The sequence below is a fragment of the Siniperca chuatsi genome, linkage group LG4, assembly GCF_020085105.1.
Source record: "Siniperca chuatsi isolate FFG_IHB_CAS linkage group LG4, ASM2008510v1, whole genome shotgun sequence".
NCBI lineage: Eukaryota > Metazoa > Chordata > Actinopteri > Centrarchiformes > Sinipercidae > Siniperca > Siniperca chuatsi.
In genome coordinates this window covers 20,454,906-20,470,321 of record NC_058045.1, presented here as the reverse complement: position 1 = coordinate 20,470,321, position 15,416 = coordinate 20,454,906, and the positions used below count along the sequence as shown (strand labels likewise).

Here is a 15,416-nt window from a genome sequence, read left to right as displayed (position 1 = left end):
ATATATATATATATATATATATAATCTTGAAGTATGTTTTCTCTGTAAAGTAATTCAATCTGTATTCAAAGAGCATAACATGGAGTATAAACAATGATTTCTTTGGTTTAAAGCTTGATGTTTTATTGGTCTTCTATCTAATTAGTCTTAGAATGTGATCACATGAAAAGACATGAGTGTAAGCAGTGTTTGTTGCCGCATTCAGCATATTAATCCAATGTATAGTTTCATGTATATACAGCACCTTTGGTTCAAATTACCGTTGCTGTGACTGTTGCACTGTGCTGTGCACTTTACCTATTTGAGGCAACAGTTTCTGACAGGACTTCTTTCAGGCTCCTTATAGCCTACTAGCATACAAGATGCAACATTTCCTCAATGCACAAATCAGGACTACTCACTGATCTCTATGGATATTTTTCAAAAAAAGTTTTTCTTATGTACATATTAAACTCCAATATGGAGCCATTGTGTAGCAACACCAGTATCTGTTCACATTGTCCCTGTCAGATCCTGCTTGATGGCTTTGTACAAACTAACAAAAGACTCTGCCCACACATCTCGTTGATGTTCATTAGTGGAATTGAACATCTGCTGGGCTGTGTATACCAAGGTCAGTAGGGTGCGCTCAAAATCGTCCTGATGCAGGTGACCAATATAATTTGAAAGGTCGGAGATGAGCCTAAATATATCTGGTAGCTTCCTGGGAATGATCTTCTCACAGATGACTTCCAGGTTTCTTGTTTTGCGGAGGGAAGCCAGCTCAGCATCTTGCACTGAAAACTCTCCACTGGCCTCAAAGTGTATGCCAGCCAGCAGGATCTAGTAGATGAAAAGAGGACATCATCAGTGTTGGTTACTGAGGTTTATTTTCTGGTTTTACACTTATTTATGGATCTATTTGTCTCACCTCAAATAATAGATGGACATCATCAAAAGAGTTGTGGAAGGTGGGGTTCACCACATTTGCCACCCCTCTTTTTATTCTGTTTGCTGCTGGGAATAGGACTAGTGGGTAAAGAGAGAAAATGAGAATGAGGGATGCTAGAAAAGCAAGGACAGTTTCCATAGCAAACCTTTCCTTTCAGGTCTTATTAGATGTTTTTGTCTTGTGATTTACTGCTGTGGATCCAAAAATGCTTGTTGAATCTCTTAAATTGGAAATCCTTGTGACATGCAAATAACAAACTCTAAACTGTTGAACCATGAACGACTGGTTTTACTGGGGTGCTGGCACATGTGAGACCCAGGTTCATCGTGCTCAGACCACGACTTACTGCAGGTAATCTATGATATGCACACTGTGCATTTCAAACTCTGCGATCTCTGACCTTACAGATGAATTCTATTTGCAGGCAATGAGATGTGACCTCAAACTTCAAAGGCAGCAGAAAAATCAAAGGATGAGTAACACACGGATTATACAACAGGCTCCAGATGACTTTGACATGTACTTTATCGGCTCAGCATTTCTCACAGCATTCCTTAGACACATGATTTAGACCAGGTTGTTAACCACACTGAATCTTGTGTGAAAACTCACAGGCAAATACCTTTCCCCTTACTTGTTTATGACTGGAGCATGAGGACGTATAACAATTATGCAGACATTCCTTGAATACTATGCAGTCACATTACTTTAAACACTAATAATTGTACAGAAACAGCTGTTCCTTTGCCTCTGGTCATAACCTATTTCCCTGACCTAAAAATGTCAAAAATTCATGGACAAGATGATTAATAACAAAAATCTACAGCCTGGCTCTGTGAAGCTGTACTGCAGTGCTTTGAGCTAAATGCTAACATCAGCATGCTAACATGCTCAAAATGACAATGCTAACATGCTAATGTTTAGCAAGTATAATCGCTGTATCTCAAATCCATACTACACTCTGATTCTAAGCACGTCACAACTAGAAAAAATTTAAATAAATTGTGGGTGGAGGTGAAACAGAAAAGAGTTAGTTTAACATGCTAGCATGCTGACATTTGCTGATTAGCACTAAACACAAAGTGCAGCTGAGGCTAATGGGAATGTCATTAGTTTAGCAGGTATTTGGCATGGATGGATCAAGAGAGCAGCGCTCCCACTCAGCCTTGTTGCCAGTTTGCCCATGTGGTCATTTGTGGTATTGCAGAGAAAAAAATCTCCTGCAGTCCAACAAGCAGTTTCCCCATATACCACCATTATACTGCAAACAAAGTCAATTATTACTTTTTCTATTATGAATTTTTAATCCATGAAGGTTTTATAATTGTAAAATTTCCCAGAGCCTAGAATGTATGTATTTAATGTGAGTGACTGCATCCCAATGTAAAGTCTGTGGGTTGAGAGGGAACGTGCAGGTGGGGCCAGTGGGAGAAACACTAATGTGCATGTTCAGTGGGCTGCCCACTTCCTATAACACATCCATGGTATTTGGTCATACACCAAAGTATTGGACAAACTGAAATTTCAAAAGTTAAGGGATCAACAATGTTATCAGAATTCATATTGAGGGGCAACATGAAAGTCTGTACCAAATGTCATGGAAATCCATTCAATTGTTTTTGAGATATTTCACACACAACCACATGATGGCACTACAGGAAAAGTCAGGGGATCACCACAGTCATTAGGATTAATTGTCTGGGGACCATGAACGTCTGTACAAAATTTGGTACCAATCTATTAAGTAAATGTTGAGATTTCACTGGATAAGTGAAAACTCTGACCTGCTGGGGGCCCTAGAGGAAAAGCCAGGGGATCACCAATGTCAGAGGGCTTGATCCTCTGGGGAACATGAATGTCTGTACAAAATGTCATGGCAATCCATCCAATAGTTGTTGAGATATTTCGGTCTGGACCAAAGTGGTGGACCCACCAACTGACAGACCGAGATTGCCATCCATCAAGCCATGCTGTTAGCATGGCTAAAAGGTAAAGAAATATGGGACAGAAAGAGGTTCAGAACCCTGTTTTCACTTACTGTACAGTATCTCTAACATTCTTTTCTGGCTGGTTTTATTAATGCGTGTTAAGTCTGGAGCTCATGCAGTTTACATTTTATGTAGGATAAGCTCCAGGTAACAATGATCAGTAGGTGAAAAGGAGAACAGATGGAAGGGGAAACATGAAGAAAAGAGGATATCACACAGACATAAATGCAGACAGACAGAACGCCACTATGTCATGCAGAATTGGAGACAGTAGTAGAGTGACTGAACTGGACTGTGTTGTTTGATGTCATCTATTTAACCTGCAGCACTGCAGTCGAAACCATGACACTCGCACAGTTTTGTCTAGAGTCGTGTCTGGAGTAAAGATATTGTGACCATCTTATACAGTATTTATCATTCGTGAGATAAAGAGAGCGAGAAAGAAGTTTGGAAACACACTTAGGAAATCCATTAAATGTCTTAGCCAGAGTCAATTACCTAACTGCCAACTCTTTCACTCCTTGCCATCCACTTATTTATGTCAGGCTCACCAAGTGCAACAAGATGATGATGTTTTAATAGACTTCTGCAGGATCAAAATAATCCACGAGTCAGTCATAATGTTTAGATAATGATCTCCATTAATCTAAGTTCAATAAGACCAAAACGGGCTGGCACTATTTATCAGGGTTGCCTTTTCTTTTTGGTGGTCCAAATCGCCATGATTGAATAAATCTATTGTTAGAGCCAGTTTAATAGTTTAAGAATATTGCTACCTTGTGATGTCCTCTGTAGGCCATAGAAAATATAAGGACTACAATTACCACAGCACCAGCCAATTAACTGAAACAGGTGCGGGCAGTTGGAGACAGGAGACGCCTGACGAGAGACAGTTCTTTCCGTTTAACGTAAGCCTCTAAATAATCTAAATTTGCTTATCATTTTATTTGCGTTTTGCCTCTTTGATTTGATTTGGTTTTGACTATGGTGAAGGCCTCCTGTTTTGGAGCAGCTTTGATTTATTTTGCCATTCAACATCAAGCCAGCCTGACAAGCCAAACAAGTCGTCACAACCGTGACTAAAGCAAGCCAAATAAATTGAAAGATAACATGTTGGAAATGCCTGTATCTGTAATGCATCTAAAGTGGCAGTAGGGAGCCACCACGTTTGTTTTTCCATAAAATACTTATTACATCAATATCTGACCAAAACCATTTCAACATTTTTGCTTACCCGTTAATGAATTCACTTGTGTCCATCAAAATGCATTGCAGTGTGTTAATATTTGGGAGCAACTTGGAACTTATTTGGAAACTTGGAAAATGCACATCAGTCAACTGCACACAGACCTGCTGTAGTGTTTTTTTAGTCAGTGATAGAACACTCTCAAAAATCACAAAAGATCGCACCTGATTAGACAAAAGTTATTCCCTGACCAGAGCTGGTTTGAATATCTCAGCACTATGCTTTTCATTCACTTGAAGAATGTGAGTTTCCTCTCTCACATCATTTTTGGACCCGCCCATTGTTTTCATATTAGAAACAGGTGCAGATGATGTCTGAACCAAGTAGATAGATGAGAAAAAAACCCCACCATCAAATGTGAATGAGATGGTATTTTCTGTTGTACTCTTTGTGCTGTCCTGTATTGTATTCTCCTCTGTTAAATTTTAAAGGTGTTACTCTTAGTATTGTTTTGAAAAAGAAGAACAGCTCCTCAGGGCAGAGCAATGTTCATGCATGGAGGAGGACTGCAGTAAAATGTCTGTGACAAATGTTCTCATGTCCAATACACACAATGAGGTCATTCCTTTTACAAAACTATGCTTGTACAATATTTTGTTAATTTGTTTTCAGTAAAAAAAACTTCAGTTTAGAAAGAAAATTAAAAAGATGAGGATCACTGTGTTCCTGGTTTAATATTAACAGTACATCTAAGCCAAGGAACAAGGAACACTCAGCCAAGACTAATTTAATCACTGCTCCACAAAAAAGTTTTGGAATTTGAAATTCACTGATCACTAACACAGAATAAATATACTGACAAAATGTTGTGTTGTCATCAATTCTCCTATAGCCCAGACTCACAAGCACAAAAACTCAATCCACCATCAAATCTTTACGCTTCTTATGATCAAGTAACAATAAGACTGTTGCTCAATATTCTCTTTGCTCTGTGATGAAACGTAGATACAACAAATGTTCTTCTCTTACAGGAACATACACAAACTGAACAGTTTGCCATTCTGCATTAAAATACTGAGCTTCAGTTCAAGTCTTACCTTTAGTCCGACATCGTGTGACACCTGTTTTGATGCAGCAGTAGAAAAGACCAACAATGGCCATCCTCCATGGCAACATGGTGGACTGATCACTCTTACAATGTTAGTTGCATGTAACTAGGGCTGGACAGATGCGCCCTTCTGTTGCATTTCTTCCCTTCTTTTTACTGTGCATCTGCAGCTTGGCATAACATCGGACTGTTCACCTTCTTAATCACTTGTGTTCTCTCACTCCGTCTCTCCTCAGGACTGTGCTTTCTCTCCCCCTCCCATCCACATCTGATCGATCTCTCTCTCTCTCTCTCTCTCTCTCTCTCTCTCTCTCTCTCTCTCTCTCTCTGCGCCTCATAAGCCGGCTCTCTTTTAATGCTTTCAGCTGGTTGTCATCAGGTTCACAGACACACTCTCATTTTTAAATTCTTCTGCTCTTACCATTTACAGGTGTATGTTAATGAACCTTGTTTGTTCTTGTCCTATCACCAGCATCGTTTCTCTCTAGCAGCAGCATTACTCTTTGGGGTTTCTTCTATTCATTGTTATTGAAAGGTTTTCCTCTTTATCATCTGAGTGCATCATACAGGACTAACTTTATGTACCCCTATCCTTTAGTAAAAATGTTAAATTCACTGCTGTTTTTATTAATGCAACTGATACTCCTTTTTTAAACTGGAATGGTTATGTAGTTCATTTGCATCCAGCAAACCATGAAATTATGTCCAGTATACATAGTCTATCTGTTACTGTTGTTTACAGTCTGTTCAGCGTTCAACGTTGTTGCTTTGTTTTAAACAATCTGCGAGTAGAAAGGGTGATTTATCTTGGCTTCTGTTTGAGGGTTGCAGAACTGATCGGGTGAGAGACCGTGTTTGTTGTCCTCTTTGAGCTGTATTTGTGTGCCTGTAAAGTCAAAGTTAGCTCTGTTTTTACCAACAGCATGGTCCCTCAGCTGGTTGCAACATATGTGATGGTGCCAGTATGACCACCGGCAACCAGCTCGGTTTGTGTTCCTCCGGAGGATAAATGTAGAAAGTTCACACTCCATGAACATGAAACTCGGCTAAGTGATTATTTCTAATTATACAATGCACGCACCCCGAGGTCTGAGCAGAAAACATATGCAGAAACCACAAAGAAAGACTTTGTTCACTGCTTGGCACAGTTCACCTTCTCCACAAGCCTTGGCAACAGTTACCAGAAGTGCAACCATATAAAATAACTTATTTGTTTGAGCATTTGTTAAACATTGATTTATTTCATTTTGGCATACACACTGACGCTAACATGTGAGCACGGCACACAGTTACATTTTCTAGAGGTCATTTCCATATATCTAGCCCCCAGGAACTCAGATGTGTTTCAGTGGGACTCAGAATCGGACAAAGCTGCATCTCAGGCTAAGATGTGGCAGTCGTGCTGCTCCAGAGGAATGCAGACCCAGACTGTGCTGAAACTGGCAAGAGAACTGTGGCCTCTGCGAAACCTCCAAGAACTACAGCTCAAGAACTTGAACAAACGTATTATTCTTTCAATGGGCAAATTGAATGAAAATGTTATTCCAGGCTGTACCCCAAATAATTTCCTTTCTTAAATTGGTGTACTTACTGAGTGACTCAGAGGAGGATCTGTGTTAGGACTGGGTTTGTATTTTTAATTATATTAAATAAGTCAGACAATTGATGATCTGACTTGGTCAGTGATAATGGGTCGGTAATTATGTTCATTAAGGCTTGATTTGTATAATGTGACACTTAATAAAAAACAAGTTGGTACTTTGTACTTCCACTCCACCACATTACAGAGGGAAATATATACTTTTGTGACAGCTGTAGTTGCCAGTTACTTTATTAAGATTAATATGGTCAATACAAAACTTGTGACCAGCTTTTAAAATATAATACATTGCTGAAGATTAAACAACCCAATAATTTCGCCAAATAGGTAAAATGAGCGCCACCTTGACCAGCTACAACATTAAAATACTAGGTACATGTTAATGCATTAGTAATTAAAATTCAGTATTATAATATATAATAATGTAACACAGAGCCTTTTTCTGCATAACCAGTATGTTTACTACTACTTTTACTACTCTACTGAAAATAATTTCCTACTGTACTTTTACTCAACTAACATTTAAATGCAGGACTTTGACATACAATGGAGCATGTTTACATAGTGGTAGTGCTGCTTTTACTAAAGTGAAGGATCTAAATGCTTCCACCACTGAGAGGGGCTGAGTGAATGGTTAGTGATTTTGGACACGGCACAGACCTTTCTCATGGCAGGCACTTTAACGCGTCACACACAGGTGTAACTAATCACGTTAATTATGGCTGCATTCCATCTGGTGTGCCAGTATCAGGGCTATAGTACTGTGCATGTTGGCTCACTTACATAACATAAGTACCCTTAAATGGAACAGATACATCATAAATGTTGTTAGTAACACCTGTACCTTTCCTGCTATGACAAGTCAAAATGTCTGTTGTGAGAAAGAAGAAAAATTTAAACATTTGACAAAACTTAGTGGTATAAAAATCAGTTTGAGTCATAAGACATAGGAAACTGATGTATAATGGTTTCTGTGGCCCTGGAGGAGCTTTGCCAAGTCTGAGAGAATAACCTCTTAAATAATCTAAAAAGCCAGAGACTTAACATAACAGAAGGCCTGCGTTACAAAGTGGGTATGGAGTTTATAGCCGTTTATCAGGCAGGAAGGGTCTAATGAAATACAATGTCTAGTTGCATTACGGGAAATATAGGATCCAGGGTTTCTGGAACATTACCCATGCTAGGGACTAAAAGTCAGGTTATTGCTGCCTCTGCTACTTCGATTTGGATGATTCTTTTAAAAATCTGTTTGTCACAAGCCACCCCCAACTTCATAGAAGTGCAATACTAAATTTGCAATAAGGATTTGCCTTGACCATTTTAATAAAGCTCCTAAAATCTGTAATAGCTATACTTTTCCACTGGATGGCAGTATTTATCTGCATTAACTCTCATCTACTGTGGGCTGCCTCACAGGAAAACCTTAATCAACGTTTTAGTTGAGTTTCTTCTACTTTATAAGCACTAATATGATAAACTAGGAAATGAGTTACTGATGTGAACATAATTGTGTCACTATTTGATTTTGGGTCTAAAATTCCACTTGAACTTTGAATACCTCTATAAACACACAATCTTGGCAAACTATATTATATGTATAACTTTCATATTAACACATCAGCATTTTCTCTGCCAGAGTTTGGAGATACTGTGAGCAGTATCCACACACCCTGGGCAGTTGCCACTTCACAGCCTGGTACTGCAGACATCCCAGCTTTTTTACAGACCATCTGTCAGCACTATGCAGTTGTATTGTATGCTGCTGTCTTCAGGCCAGACCCAGTTTATGATCCGTTCAGCCACCCTCCTGTTTTTAAAATGATACTAACTTCTCATAATTTTTTACTTCTGGGACTCACTCCCTGACCAGATCTTTTGCTGGCGTAGTAATGCGTCACTGAGTCAGACTGTCAAACCCATTGTCCATCTGTTCCTCATAGACACAGAGCATAAGAGCATAGCCATGACTGTAATTAGCTGCATGGAGAAGTTCAAAATCCCCACAGACTGCAGTCAGAACGTGACTTTCTGGGACAGACTGCATCCAAATTGCAACCAAAAATAGTTTTGTGGGAACAGAACAGACTTTGGATTCTGGGCTGAACACATTTACCATACTTTGACAAATGACCTGTGTTTTTGCATTTTGGGTTTAAGTTGCAACAAATATCCAGCCCTATCAGGACATCAAAACATTAACTGCATTGTTTCAGAGGGATGAGAATAAATCGAAGCGCTCTGATGGTATTCTGTCTCTCTTGGGTTTTAAGGAGACACAAAAGCAAACTGAGCAAGAAAGAAAAAAATAGGTTAAACAGCTCTTTGTGTGGAAATAAATTACAGATGGTGGAGTATTTATATACAAAGTATTCTTTTCCTCAAAGGAAGAGTTGCTTTTTTCATGCTATGCACATCTAAGACTGACAATACTATATGAAAGTCATTCAATGCATTTGAAATATAATTTGCCATGTGTATCAAATAAAATGATTTTCATGTTTAAAAATAAATCATAAGTGCCAAAATGAAAGTAAACACTTGACCATTAATTACTCCACAGCATAACCCATATTTTTAAATACAATTAAATGAAATGTATTTTTGCATTTGCATTGTGTTCAACTTAGCAAACAATGTACTAAATGTGAAAATGAAAAAGATGAAAATGTAATTGTAATTCTACATTTTTATTTGAATACTTTTATAAAAACATTTTCCAACATTTTTGTGAAACATGAAGTTGCAGTTCAGGAAGAACATTAATGTACATGTAAATAAAAAAATAAGTCCATTTTGCACTTCATGTCACTTCATTATAACAATTGTAGGATAACAACTGTTTTATTTGAATTTGGTCATACACTGTATCATGCACACACGATAAAAGCAAATTCAGTTTAGCTGAATGTCTTCTATTTACAGTAATATTGTCAGTGCTGAACTTTTGTACTTCCAAGAGCTTATAGAAAATGACTGCAAGCAAATCCTTGAATACATATTTTTGCGTTATTGCTTCTCGTTTCATTCAAAGCAGTTATTCAAAAGATTTCAATCTTGAATGCCCGGCCTGCAGACAGAGACACAGTCTGCCTTACATTCTGGACCCATCCCGCCTGAATCCTTGTCTTATCTCTGAGGACGACAGATGAGCTGTCTGCAGTTGCAAAGCCTTGAACGTGCCCCTCATCACTCACATTCAGTTCTCGGAGTCTTTGTTTGAATTTGTGTGTGCACTTTTATGAGAATATACTATATGTGTCTGCAAATCCTCAGGCAGGTCCACACTAGTCATTTATGTAAATCAAGGTCTTTTGCTCCTTTCTTCACATATCCCTCTTCCTTCACATCCTCTTTAGCTCTTTGTGCTTTTGCCGCCTCCTCTCATCTGCCTCAACCTTGACATAGGCCATCTACTGACAACTGTCTTCCTTAGAGATCAGAGGGAAAATGTAGAGATGCAGAGCCCAGACAATCACTTAAAATCACACACAAAAAACATAATTTTTTTTCAATACTGTACATGGAATATTTCAGTTTACAACCAGCTCACTTCCATCCCTTCTCTTTTGAAGCGAGTTTGGTTCCACTTCCTTCTCCTAATTAAGCTGTAGTAATGGCTCAATAGTCTGGGCAAGTGACCGTAGAGCTCTGTTTCAGGCTGCAAAGACTCTTGCAGTTTGAGACCATTACCTCAGTTATAACTGCCGGTCCTGCTGGGAGCTGAGAAGTGGGTCTGTGTCTCATACTGGCCAAAATCATTCTTTTAATCTTTCAGTGCCCATAAAACAGAATATTACAAAGAAAAAAGGAAATGGTCAGACTGGTGCGTAAACATTGAAATAGTTTTATACATACACACACTTTCAAACCTTTTTTACTTGTGCGGGCATGCACACACAGCACACACACTCACACAAGCCCAATAAAATGTCAATATGAACTCATTAGACAATGAGGCTGATATTTATGTTAACTCAGTTTATTTGACATGGTGGTCAATATCCTAATGGACCTAAGTTTCATCGAAGTTACAATTAAAGCTACTGACTTTCTCTATGAGCTCTTTCACAGGCTGGTGGAGATTAATTGAACATCTCTGTTTCTATGTGACATGTGTAGGTTGACCTTGGGCTGGCAAAAGAGATCCTTATCTTGTCAGTCTGATGGCTTTATTTCTCAGTACCCCATCACTTACAAGACGGCAACTCAATCAGACCTCGTGTGAAAATACAGGTACAAGCAAAGTCCAAGCACAAAATGATTTTAAGCCAGTAGAATTGGGAAATAAATGTGAAAGGATTGTTTTCACAGCTGTGAACTTGGTGCTGATGCTTTGGGCTAGACTGAGTGGTATGTACAGTATCAGGCAAGCTGAGCTCAAAAGGGGGGAAAAGAGACTGAGTGTGCTGTTACAGTGAACAGGACAGGTCGAGCTGTGGCGTACAGGAGAGATGAGATGGAGGTTAGTTGTAGGTGATTGATGGTGTTGCCTGCAGCGCTGTCATTGAGTAATTGACCTGAAGTCATCTGAGTTGTTAGTATTGAATCAAGCATCTGTAATGAAATCATAGACCCCGGCAGTGCTAAACACTGGGATCCGGCTCTAATACAGCAAGAGTGATGAGGTTACTGCTGCACTCATGTTTCATGTCCCTGTGTGCGGGCATCCTGGTTGGACACAGAGGTAGTAATATTCTGTAAAAATTCATCAATTGTTTCATATAACTGTATGTCTTTGACTTTATTTGATTTTTATCATTATTTTTGACAAAATTAATTGCAAAATGATCAGATTTAATGCTGTGATCTCTGTTTAAAGAAGCATGTAGACAGTTTTATGGCATAAAATGATGCAGTATTTGTAGTTAATGGAATACAGAGAAATTGCAATCATGAAAATAAATGTAAAAGTGTCTTTCTTGAAGGCATTTTGGCAGATATTGGCAAATTGATGACTTATTACGTTACAATGTATCAAACATAGAACATAGACAAATGCAATTTACAAACAAAAACTTACAAATGACAGTAGTGCATACAGTACACATTGGTCTGCAAGCTGCAGCATTTTGTACATTTTCTCTCTCTGTTGGTGATCCATACTGTATACAATACTGCATCCGAAAACAAAATCTACTGCTCTGCCAAAGTTTTCAAGGTAGATGACTAATGATGAAAATGCTGCACTTGGATGAGTGCTCTGGCCTCATGGCAGGACACATTGTTTTCCTGGAATCAGATTTGTGCAGTTTCAGGGATAATTCCTCCATCACATGCAATACAGTTTCAATCCAAACAACTTTTCTGTCTACGGGAATGTTGGGTGGGTGGCTCACTGCTTCTGTGGTCTGACCACTAACTGTATCACGCACTAAAAGGAGGGTTTGGTTCAGTTTGTAAGCAGGTATTTAGTTTTTTATTGTACTTACCGAAAATGACCGTCTTGAGTAACCCGCTAAATTTCATGGCCTCAGGGAACAAATTACTGCACATTCACCCATCACTTTCAGTCCTTTTCTCACTCAGCTATTGTCATGTGCGGTACAGTATCCATATTTCTTATGCAAGAACTCAGACAAGTGACCCAAAGCAAGCAATGCACTATACAAATTACAGAGTACATATTGATTTAGTAGGGCAGCAACACTGTATTATAAACAATAACAGATGGACTCCATGGACAATAAGTCTCCCTGTGGGTGCAAAAGATGAATGGTCAATGTGGTCACTATGACTAATGGTTTGTCAAAGGTAGAAACAAGGATATGAGCAACACACTGATCGTAAGAACAACATTTCTGACCTCTGGTTACACCATCTCTGCTGTCTTGGAGTGCTGGCAGGAAACAGATCAATGCTGACTCAATGGGAAATACATCCAAAGAAATTTATCATACAAAAAGCCAATATAAATATTTTCATCAGGCTTCAGATTGAATTGAAAAGAGGAGATCTGAATTGCCGCTCACACCGTTAGTGCACGTTCATTCAATTGTGGGAGATACAAACAGGTTGCAACCCTTCAGGTACAGAAGAGCTGAAGTGAGCTGACATCTGATTCCTAATCATTTACATGGTATGTGTGTGTAAATTAATAGAGATGAGGCAACATATCCACTTTGCACTCTCCCATTCTTCAAATATTGAGGACAAACTATATAACTGAAACTTGTCTGTTTTAAAAATACAAGCAGTTATTTCTTTGTATAATGGCCTCATCTGCTGCAGAATCTCATTAATCAGTACACTTGGACAGGTTGTTAGCTAGTTTAAGTGGGTGGAATTTAAAGTGGGTAGAATACTTGGGATAATGATTTCAAAGTATAATGTAATATAAAATGAAGGTCAGATTGTCTAGCTTGCAGTAATCATGAAGATTATATGTCATTAGAATACATTGCGTATACGGATCAAAATGAACAAATGAAGTCAATTATTTTGTCTTTCTCTTCCAGAACAAAATGGCCAATTGATGACTATACACAATGCGATTACTTTCATTTCATTATTTTATCTCCTTTTGTAATTTAAAAGGAGGGAGGAGCTCCTCACTACAGTATCGGTAAACCATTCCTGTGTGTTGTTTTGGCTCTATTTGTTTAGGTAACTGAATTAACATTCTTCAGGGAACTGTGATATTTCCTTTCTGACTGTATCTACACGGACATTAGCGGGCCCAGAGAGCTACTCTTCTGGTGTGGTAGTGAAAGGTGATATGCGAGAGCAGCTGTTTGGTCTCCACAGCTCGCCTGGGCTGCCTCCCAGCAGCTGATGAGTATGTGTGTGTATACACATGTGGATATGTGTTACAGAGAGCGGTTTTCACATAAATCAACCACTCTGCTGAGAATCACCCAGCATCACCTTGTTGTCAAACCTGAACCATGCTTTTGTTACTTCACATTTTCATTTACAACTCTGTTTATTAAGTGTATTAACATGTATATCCTTCTGCCTTCTGTGAGTGTGTCTCGGATCATGTGTAAAACATAGATTTAATGTAGTGTGTGTTTGTGTTAAATAGTAGATAGCAGATTTAATAACCATTTATGTGATTTAAGGACAGTGTGAGTGTGTGTCTGCTGTTTGAAGTGTATTTAGTATCCATTACTAAATTACTGTAGAATGTGTCTCTGAAGAAGTCTGGAGGAAGTAGTTATGCAAGCTTCACTGTCTATTTAGACACAGACTGCAATAAAATCTATACCTCATACTGCTTAAATCAACCTTACTTCTCACCAAGTTCATGCTGGGAAAGTGTCCAGACCCCTGTGACCATGAAATGTCAAAGGGGCAAAGAAAATGAATAAATAAAGGAATTACATTTTGCCTCATTTGTAAACATTGGTTTTTCTTTTGTCTGTGTGTTAAAACCTCAACACGTTGGAGACGGTGCTGGTCAGAGGCACTAGAGGAGAAACAATTGAGAACTTGAAATCTAGTTACTGACAGTATCTCTGCACCTGAACAGTATACTGTAACAGTGGCCACAGATAAAACCAACTACTTTCAACTCACAGCTGCACTTCTGTGATCAGATATTTATATATTCCGTGCTCGATGAAAGTGTCTCCATCCAGAAGACTACCCAGATAGCAAAATGTATCTGGCGCATACTTGGGCAACATATTTGTTTTTCTTCTGGCCCAATATACACCTCGGTCCTTGGCCTGAGTCTGGCCTATATGATTGTCAGATCAAATATAAATGGGCCTGATCTGGCCCAATGTGTTTGACACAAAAGTGGCCCACATACTGTAACATTGCAACTTGAATGGTTAGCCCCAGCTCTGGCCCATATACTGTATACTGATATCAAATCAAAAATGTACTGCTGGCCCATGTACTGCATGAAGAGTTGCCTTGTTGCCATGGAGATCCAAAGTTCCGCCACACTTCAAATCTAGCCTCTGTTCCACAATGTATTTTTGCATGCAGTGTTTCTGAAAAGCTGAAACACGATACTCAGGTTTTCTGTTAATATTTTTGATAAATTGATCCTATTAAAAAAAAAAAAAAAAAAAAAAATGACTGAAGGGAGCTGCAGTTGGTGAATACCAGCAAGTACTAATACATAGTAGATAGCAGGTTGTTATCACAATTTCCTAGAGCTCAAGGTAACATTTTCAAATTGTTTGTTTAGTTCAAACAACAGTCTGAAACCCAAACATTCAATTATTAATAAAAACAAGACTAAGACTCTACAGCTATGCTAGCATCTCTGTGAGGCTGAGAGTTCTACGGGCCTAAAAGCGTGACCCTGAACCCAGCCTTTCAGACTCATACCGAGCCCACTGAACATGTTTGGTACTGCCGTAGGCAGAAAAAGTTTGAGATCCACTGTGTTAAATACAGACCTAATGACTCAAATTTGTTATTAGAAAGGCAGAGAAAAGCCTTTAAATGTCAGATGCATACATTTTGTAGTAACCTAAGTGCATTCATTGTGGAAAATAACTTTGTGCTCTTGTGTCTTAATTGTCCTCCAATATAGCCGCTGACCTTCCCTTCTGGCTGGACGTGGCAAAACATGATCAAGTCTGTACGTATCAAACACTTTATTACATCAGGCCATGCTTCATCTGCTGTGAACCTCTACTGTA

At 38.8% G+C, this 15,416-nt stretch overlaps 1 protein-coding gene across 3 annotated transcripts; it reads right to left on the bottom strand.

The window, feature by feature from the left end:
• Positions 1 to 13: 13 nt before the first annotated feature.
• On the bottom strand, positions 14 to 5,540 carry LOC122875158 (protein FAM180A-like). Of its 3 annotated transcripts, none has more exons than XM_044194000.1 (3): positions 5,203 to 5,540; positions 911 to 1,008; positions 14 to 822 (listed from the first exon to the last, which is right to left on the bottom strand). In XM_044194000.1, the coding sequence occupies exons 1-3, from the start codon at positions 5,279 to 5,281 to the stop codon at positions 493 to 495; spliced, it is 507 nt and encodes a 168-aa protein (XP_044049935.1). In that variant the 5' UTR covers positions 5,282 to 5,540; the 3' UTR covers positions 14 to 492. The 3 variants fall into 3 exon arrangements, 1 of the variants encoding a protein (XP_044049935.1); XR_006377759.1 differs by lacking the exon at positions 5,203 to 5,540 and adding an exon at positions 4,154 to 5,143 and having other exon boundaries at positions 784 to 822; XR_006377760.1 differs by lacking the exon at positions 5,203 to 5,540 and adding an exon at positions 4,330 to 5,148 and having other exon boundaries at positions 680 to 1,008.
• Positions 5,541 to 15,416: the final 9,876 nt, after the last annotated feature.

What these genes read in the sequence shown, in the direction of transcription:
- LOC122875158 (XM_044194000.1), bottom strand. Translation starts at nt 5,281, where the DNA reads ATGTTGCCATGGAGGATGGCCATTGTTGGTCTTTTCTACTGCTGCATC. An exon ending in CACACGATGTCGGACTAAAG is followed by an intron (nt 1,009 to 5,202) that starts GTAAGACTTGAA and finishes TTTACCCACTAG; the next exon opens with TCCTATTCCCAGCAGCAAAC. An exon ending in ATGTCCATCTATTATTTGAG is followed by an intron (nt 823 to 910) that starts GTGAGACAAATA and finishes TTCATCTACTAG; the next exon opens with ATCCTGCTGGCTGGCATACA.